Source organism: Entelurus aequoreus, linkage group LG06 (assembly GCF_033978785.1).
Source record: "Entelurus aequoreus isolate RoL-2023_Sb linkage group LG06, RoL_Eaeq_v1.1, whole genome shotgun sequence".
Lineage (NCBI taxonomy): Eukaryota > Metazoa > Chordata > Actinopteri > Syngnathiformes > Syngnathidae > Entelurus > Entelurus aequoreus.
The window spans coordinates 74745934-74755191 of NC_084736.1; the positions used below are offsets into that span (position 1 = coordinate 74745934).

The 9258-nt window shown below is 38.4% G+C and overlaps 1 protein-coding gene across 5 annotated transcripts in view; it reads right to left on the bottom strand.

The window, feature by feature from the left end:
- slc4a5a (solute carrier family 4 member 5a) overlaps positions 1–9258 on the bottom strand; it is a 123474-nt gene that overhangs the window by 54488 nt on the left and 59728 nt on the right. For all 5 annotated transcript variants that reach the window (XM_062051518.1, XM_062051515.1, XM_062051520.1 and 2 more), the window contains 2 exons: positions 4898–5052; positions 2043–2171 (listed from right to left, as the gene is read on the bottom strand). In XM_062051518.1, the coding sequence (XP_061907502.1) occupies positions 2043–2171; positions 4898–5052 (284 nt within the window). The remainder of the gene's footprint in view (positions 1–2042; positions 2172–4897; positions 5053–9258) is intronic.

Genomic DNA, 9258 nt, shown 5'->3' on the forward strand with positions numbered 1-9258 from the left:
TTGTATGCATGCATGTGATGTATCATGTTGTATGCATGCATGTGTGATGTATCATGTTGTATGCATGCATGTGTGACGTATCATGTTGTATGCATGCATGTGTGATGTATCATGTCGTAAGCATGCATGTGTGATGTATCATGTTGTATGCATGCATGATGTATCATGTTGTTTGCATGCATGTGTGATGTATTATGTCGTGTGCATGCATGTGTGATGTATCATGTTGTATGCATGCATGATGTATCATGTTGTATGCATGCATGTGATGTATCATGTTGTATGCATGCATGTGTGATGAATCATGTTGTATGCAAGCATGTGTGATGTATCATGTTGGATACATGCATGTGTGATGTATCATGTTGTATGCATGCATGTGTGATGTATCATGTTGTATGCATGCATGTGTGATGTATCATGTTGTAAGCATTCATGTGTGATGTATCATGTTGTATGCATGCATGTGTGATGTATCATGTTGTATGCATGCATGTGTGATGTATCATGTTGTAAGCATTCATGTGTGATGTATCATGTTGTATGCATGCATGTGTGATGTATCATGTTGTATGCATGCATGTGTGATGTATCATGTTGTAAGCATTCATGTGTGATGTATCATGTTGTATGCATGCATGTGTGATGTATCATGTTGTATGCATGCATGTTCCAAATAAACACAGACTCAAGCTCAAACACGCTTCTGCAATGTCACAACATTTCTGTCTTTCCAGCGTTGCATTGACTTTTTGGATTTATTGTATTATTAACATGAGATGCAGTTTTTTGGTAACTGCTGATGTCAGAAAAATTGTATTTAAATTATCAAAAAAACTTTCCGTTCTGAGTTCCCAATGAACAGACAAGAGGCTGTCTTTGTTGCACCAAGCAAAGGCTTGGAAAATTCCATTGTGTACGATGGGATGAGACGGGAGGGGTTATCTATTGTCATCGAAGACCTGCCCAAGCTGAATCCAGGACTAACCCAAGCCCGAGGCATCTTTTTCTTTTGTTTTCAATGTGACCAAAAACAAGAGCTGTTTACATACCCCCCATTCCTTTGGAAGCAGATGTTGTTGTGTAAACAGGGAGTGTCCAAATAAAGGAGTAGACGTAAACCTTTTTCATCAGAGCGTGGTGCAAGACTGCGCAGAGAGTACAGTTGTCGCGTCTCTCCTCAAAATTGAGTCCAAATTTTATTCTGTCTCTGTTTGATTCTTTGCTTCTTGTCTTATTTAATAGATGTCATCAGTGTTTGAACCTGACATCTTATAAAACCAATCAGAGGTTGGATCTTTTTATTTTGCTTCCCCAGGCATGGCTAAAATGTTAATCAAGTTTTTGCTGACTTGGAAGCAAAGCTATGTTAGCCAGCCAGATCATTACCAGAAAACCATTTTAGTATGTTTCATTTGGGGGTTAGCACTTTTACTCATAAATGTCACTCCCCTGGCAAAAAAGAAACAATTAATGAACAATCAAATATTTTCTTCCCATACGCCCGAGTGCAGTTGGGATAGGCTCCAATCCCCCCGCTACTGTGGAGGATGCATATATGTTTAAGAGTTATTTCTCTATTCATAGCCATGTTTGGAGCATCTAGTACTTTTCCTTTGTATATTCTACCAGTCTCTCTTTGTCTTCAGATTGTCTGTTTAGTGTCTTAAACCATCAGGAATGTGAAACCAAACCCCCAAATCTTCCTTATCAGTGTTGCGAGGGGGATAGGGGGGGGGGGCTTTCTTTGTGTGCAATGAGTTGGCTTTTCCGTTTGAATGTCAGATTAACTAGAGTAGCTGATATGAATGTATTGGTTAAGCCGATCTTCTAAAGCTTTGGTAAAACTTGAAAATATTCCAATTCTGTCTTGATGGTCCTTCTTACTCAGCATATACTGTATGTCATCGAAAGAACTTGGGATTGACCAGTAACTTAGATTCCCTGGGAGGAAGAGCTGGTCGACGCAACACTACCCTGAAATTGATAAGCGGTAGAAAACTGATGGATGGATGGCTAAAAGTATTGTTGGGGGAACCCACCGTCCAGTGAAGGCCAGCTCCTCTCCGAGTTCATGTTGTACTGGCATCTCTTCATCTGCAGCCAGACCGCCGCCTCCACCTGCGGTACCGTTCATCTGCCCCAGTTCATTTAAGGAGAAGACTGACTTTCTGCAGACAGAAGTCAATAAAAGCGTGATGAGTGGTTAAGGCGGCACACATTGTGTGGTGTTCGGGTCTGTGGGACCCGTTTTCATTTTTTATTAAAAGAAAAATGATACAATTAATACATTTTTCAAACTGAGACTTGCTGACTTTGGCTCATTTTCTGTGAAGAACATACCCTGTATATCAGAATACATATTTAATCACCACACACCCCCCCTACACATTTATATTACATATAAGATGTCCGGGTCCACTGGACCCGGGGTTAATAGAAGTGTGGAAATTGATGTTCTGTGTACCACACACACACACACACACACACACACACACACATGCACACGCACACACACACACACACACACACACACACACACACACACACACACACACACACGGCAGGCCTAGACAGGAGGAGGACAGAGTGTAGGTACACAGAACATCAGAGGGTCAATTGTGCGAGAAAATGAGAGCAGACAGTGTTGACAAACAATGTTGCAACCTTGTGTGGGAACCACAGGTGCAGAAACACAAAAGAAGAATCCCCTGTGGGATGCAGAAACTGGCGGATAATTTTTCCGTGCAACGTTCATATTGTTGTTACTCAGCCAGCGTTTGTGGGTCGGATGGACCCGTTGCATTTTGTGGCTTTTAATGCCTCACAATCAAACACTTTTATGTTAAAATACTGAACAGATGTTTATTGGGATAAGGTAAACATCTGTTCTGTATTTTAACATAAAGGTGTTATCGGAAAAAGGCCGATAGGGCTGGGCGATAAAACGATATCAATATTTATCGCAAAAGACAAAATCGATATCATTAAAAAAAAATTGTAATTCTAAAAAAATCCCCATAGGGCTGGGCCGTAAAACGATATCAACATATATATCATGATAGACACATAACTTATGTAAAAAAAACAAAAGGAAAAATGTCGTAGGGCTGGGCCATAAAACGATATCAGTATATATCGCAAAAGACATCAAATCGAAATCAATTAAAAAATCCCCATAGGGCTGGGCCATAAAACGATAATATATATCATGATAGACACATAATTGATAACAAAAAAAATTGAAATAAATCATTAATTTGAAAAAATCCCCATAGGGCTGGGCCATAAAACGATAATATATATCATGATAGACACATAATTGATAACAAAAAAAATTGAAATAAAACATTAATTTGAAAAAATCCCCATAGGGCTGGGCCGTAAAACGATATCAACATATACAGTATATCATGATAGACACATAACTTATGTAAAAAAAAAAAATAGGAAAAAGGCAGATAAAACGATATCAATATATATCAAGATACACATAAGATACACATAACTTATGTTTAAAAACAAAAGGAAAAATGCCGTAGGGCTGGGCCATAACAAGATATCAATATATATCGCAAAAGACATCAAATCGAAATCAATTAAAAAAAAACAGTAATTTGAAAAAATCCCCATAGGGCTGGGCCATAAAACGATAATATATATCATGATAGACACATAATTGATAACAAAAAAAATTTAAATAAATCATTAATTTGAAAAAATCCCCATAGGGCTGGGCCATAAAACGATATCAACATATACAGTATATCATGATAGACACATAATTGATAACAAAAAAAATTGAAATAAAACATTAATTTGAAAAAATCCCCATAGGGCTGGGCCGTAAAACGATATCAACATATACAGTATATCATGATAGACACATAACTTATGTAAAAAAAAAAAAAAAAGGAAAAAGGCGGATAGGGCTGGGCGATAAAACGATATCAATATATATCATGATATGCACATAACTTATGTTAAAAAAAATAGAAAAAAAGGCCGTAGGGCTGGGCAATAAAAAGACATCTAATCGAAATCAATAAAAAAAACAGTAATTTAAAAAAAAATCCCCATAGGGCTGGGCCATAAAACGATAATATATATCATGATAGACACATAATTGAAAACAAAAAAAAAAATAGGAAAAAGGCCGATAGGGCTGGGCGATAAAACGGTATCAATATATATCATTACAGACACATTGATATAAAAAAATGGGAAAAAAAATGGAAAAAGGCCAATAAGGCTGGGCGATAAAACAATTGCAATATATATTGCAAAAGACATAAAATCGATATCAATTAAAAAAAAAAAAACATTCTGAAAAAATCCCCGTAGAGCCGGACAATAAAATGTTATCAATATATATCGCAAAATAACTAAAATCAAAATCAGTTAAAAAAAAATAAAAAATTCTGAAAAATCCCTTTAGGGGTGGGCCATAAAACTAAAATATATATCATGATAGACACATAATTAATAACAAATAAATTGAAAGAAAAACTTTTTTTTTTAAAAAGGCCGATAGGGCTGACCGATAAAACGATATCACTATATACTGCTAAAGACATCAAATCGAAGTTAATTGAATGGAAATCCTGCCCTCATTTTAATTGAGTTCATCCAATGAGTCATTTTTTTGAGTGTGTGAATATTGTCTGTTTATCTGTGTTGAACCTGCGATGAGGTGGTGACTTGTCCAGGGTGTACACCGCCTTCCGCCCAAATGCAGCTGAGATAGGCTCCCGCACCCCCCGCCACCCCAAAAGGGACAAGCGGTACAAAATGGAAGGATGGGGTGTTTGATTGTGAGGCATTAAAAGCCACAAAATGCAACGGGGGTCCATCAGACCCACAAACGCTGGCTGAGTAACAACAATAACAACCCTACCTTTTGTCTGCAGAGGGAACTTTCTTGGGAGGCTCGATACGGATTTTGGGATCCCATTCTCCTGGTGGAAGCACGATGACCTCATCCAGAAACTCATCTATGCCCGCAATCAGGTCCTCGCGGTCTCTGGCTTTGTAGGCGACGTCGCTGAAGAGCTGCAACAAAAGACAAAGTGACTTTGAACTACAGCGTTGGTTTATGCCAACACCCTTGGGAGGGGCTGAAACTGGCCATCGCTTGGACATTGGAGACCTTGGACAGAGACATAAGGACGATGGACCATATTCAATGATTTGTCAACCTGAAGCAGTTTGTTGATACGGTTTTACTCTTTTTGTGTATATTCTGATTTTTAGTCTTTTGTCTCTGATATGTTTTACTCCAACAAAGCTGCTGCTGTAATGAAGTTGTGTTTTAGTTACAATGGCAAAAAAAAAGCTTTCATTAATGCGCAAATCTTTCTTCCGGTGGTTAAAAATGGGAAAATAAAAATAAAAAGTAGTACTGGATCAAACTTTACTCAGGTATTGATGCTATATGAAACACAAGGAATGAGACTGTGTCCCTCAATTCCTCAATGTGTGTGTCACTTTAAGAAAACAACATGTGGTTGTTAGGGCTGCTGGGGCGTGAAGCACCAAACTGTGTTGAACAGGAAGCACTTCTTTTGGCTTGAAGACAAAGCTTGTGCTGAAATAAGTGGAAAGAAAGGTGTGCTACATTTTCATCCATCTAAATTCCAAAGTGTGGGATTATTTTGATTTTATAGCACTAAATAAGGTAAATATTCTTCACCATTTGGCTCATTGACCAATTGACCTACATATTCTTTTCAGCCCAGATATTAGTTAAAAAATATATAAAACAAGATAAAAAAAATTAAAAATTAAATTATATATATATATATATATATATATATATATATATATATATATATATATATATATATATATATATATATATATATATATATATATATATATATATATATATATATATATACCCTACCGTTCAAAAGTTTGGGGTCACCCAAACAATTTTGTGGAATAGCCTTCATTTCTAAGAACGAGAATAGACTGTCGAGTTTCAGATGAAAGTTCTCTTTTTCTGGCCATTTTGAGCGTTTAATTGACCCCACAAATGTGATGCTCCAGAAACTCAATCTGCTCAAAGGAAGGTCCGTTTTGTAGCTTCTGTAACGAGCTAAACTGTTTTCAGATGTGTGAACATGATTGCACAAGGGTTTTCTAATCATCAATTAGCCTTCTGAGCCAATGAGCAAACACATTGTACCATTAGAACACTGGAGTGATAGTTGCTGGAAATGGGCCTCTATACATTTATGTAGATATTGCACCAAAAACCCCATCTTGACTTACAAAGTCAAAGCAAGCTATCCATCAATCTGTAAACAATATAATAATAAAAAACAGTTGCCTTTACAACTCTTCTTTTTTCTTTCATGTATGGTAATCAACAGAAAGATATTGTTCTAACCCAAGGACTTCAAAGCGGAGAGAAGGCAGCATCTGCCCAATTTCCAGACGACCTCTTTTTGAACCTCCTTTTTCAACTGTTTTACGAACATCTTTTTGAACTGTTTTACGAACCTGTTTTTGAACTCGTTTACGACCTTTTCTTTCGAACTGTTCTGTAACCAAAGGCAACGCTGTTTACGACCCACTTCCCTCTAGAAGCAGCTGTGGTCATGTGGTCGGAGGAAGTAAAATAAAGAAGGAGGAGTACAATCTTTCGCCAGAGCGTGCTGGAGATTGTACAAGACTACAGTGTACCGGCGTCTGAGTCCAAATTGTATTCTGTCTCTGTTTAATTCTTTGCCTCTTGTCTTGTTTAATAGATGTCATCAATGTTTGAACCTGACCATTTTTATTTAAAAAATTTAAGTAACTCAGAAAAGTTTGTCAAAAAATGGTATAATGTAAACTACTGGTTTTAGCTCTCAACATTTTATGTAGTGGTCAAAAGCGGTCCACCACGACTTAAGTGGGCACTTAGTAGTAAAAGTAATTATACATTTGGTAACACTTTAGTATGGGGAACACATATTCACCATTAATTTGTTGCTTATTAACATGCAAATTAGTAACATATTGGCTCTTAATTAGTCATTATCAATCAATCAATCAATCAGCTTTATTTGTCCATTCTTACATGTACAAGACACATAAGAACTGAAATTACATTTTCGGCACAATCCCGCTAAGAGCAGACATACGTTACAGGGAGACAAGACGGGACCGCCAACGGATCAGCCTCACTTAGGCGCTCCTTAAAAAGGTGGGAAAAAGGTGACATTGGGGAAGGGGGGAAGTAAAAAAAAATATCAGTCTGAGGCTGGACCCTCGGGAATGGTCCAGACTGAGTCCGAGGAAAAAAACCTCACATAGCATGGCACACATAAACATGGTACATGTAATCACAACAACTCGCAACAGAGTCATCCAACAGGGCTTTGGAGGCCGGCAGCTGCTGTTGAGCGCTGCTCAGCCCCCACAACCCCGGAGGAATTAAGCAGTGGTGAAGGCGTTGATTTGGGGAGGGGTGTGTGCGTGCATGTATGCCCAATTAACTTGGGTGAGATGTTGGAATTGTCTTTATGGGCCGAGGCCGGCCCCAAGAGTTCAAGAGTTCAAGAGTCCGACCCAGGTGCTTTTGAAAAAAAGGGAAGGGTCAAAAGCGTCCATCTTTGAGGAGTCCTCAGGGGAGTGTTTTCAAACAGCCTGTTCCTCAAGGCCATTCGAGGGAGTCAAATCGTAGATTAAGATGTTGTTTTTTCTTCGAGCAGTCAAAACAATGACATTCCTGCTCTGTATGCTGGCTCTGACAATTCCAATTTATTCTTTCTATAACTTCATCAAGATGGAATCTACCTTGCGATTCAAATCAGCAATCGCTCCAGTCTGTGATCCCACAGCACGACCCAATCCTTCCATTGCGTTGAACAGCCTGTTGGCCCCTTGAGTGGCTGCCATCGTCTTCCGAATTTGACGATACACCAGAGCAATGCCCAGCCCAATCAGCAAATGCCCTGCGATCACAGCTCCAAATAGGTAGATGTCTTCCACGTCCTCGATGGAAAGGACTGAGAGGCACATGATTCTCCAAGTATTCCAGGAATCTCTCACGTACCCCGCAGCAATGGTTCTATCAGGGCAGCCAGGCTCCCCCGAACCTCTTTTCCTTGTCGAAAAGACTGTGTCAATTGCGTCGAGAGTCCAGTTGATCAAATTCATTTTGATGTTTAGATTTGAGGACAGCTCAAGAAAAGAGGCTTCAAAATAGTTCAGACAAGACAAAAACAAAGAGAGCAAGCAGGGAAGGAGGGAGCGGAGAAAAATGCGACCGCCCTCACCAGAGGCAAGACAGAAAATTATTAAGTACTTATTAATGCCCTATTCTGCATGGCCTTATTATACAACCAGTAAGCCATTAACTAAGAGTCTTCCCTCAATAACCTCAGAATTATTGCTTATTAGTAACCCTAACCCTAACCCTAACCCTTATATGTTTCCCTAGTGTCCAAATAATTAAGTCTTTGTTACTTTAAAGAGCAACTAATTAATGGTGAATATGTTCCCCATACTAAAGTGTTACAATACATTTATATTCATATACAGCAAATTAAATGTTACATGAGGGCAGCCATAATTGCGATGTGGCCCTCAATAAAAATGAGTTCAAAAACCCTGATTTACAGGTTGATGGTTCTGTTGGCTAAGTGTCTCTTTCAGGAGTCATTTCCAGTATCAGCGATAATGCTGGCCACACGGGCGTCCATGGGTGACAGCTGTGTTGTCCTCCTCTAATAAAAGACAAATTGTGTCTGTGGGACACGACATGTTTTTTTTGGCACCGAGTTTAATGTCAAACCATTTCTTTTTTTTAATTTCGGGGACATCACTTTCCTCTAAACAACGTCATTAACTGGCCGTCACCTTCTCACCAGCCAGATTTTATTTTGTTTGTCACAACTAAGGATGAGTGTTGTTCACATTTTAACCGATACTAATACCAAATTGATACTTAAAAAAAAACGGTGCTGGTGCTTAAATAGGACCCAAACCGATATGTAAAAAATGGAAGATGTGCAATTTTTTTGTAATAAAAAAGCAACAATGCTTTCGAATTTTTAAAAAATTTTGTGACATTCAAGATGAACAGATTATTCATTTAAATACTTGAATCAGGGGTAAACCAAACTACGGCCTGCGGGCCAGATACGGCCTGCCAGCGTCCAAAAATTTTTTTTTATAATGTATTTATTTATTTTTTATCTGTCCTTTCTAGCCCATCCATCAATTCATTTTCTACTGCTTGTTACTCTCGGGGGTCTCCTAGCC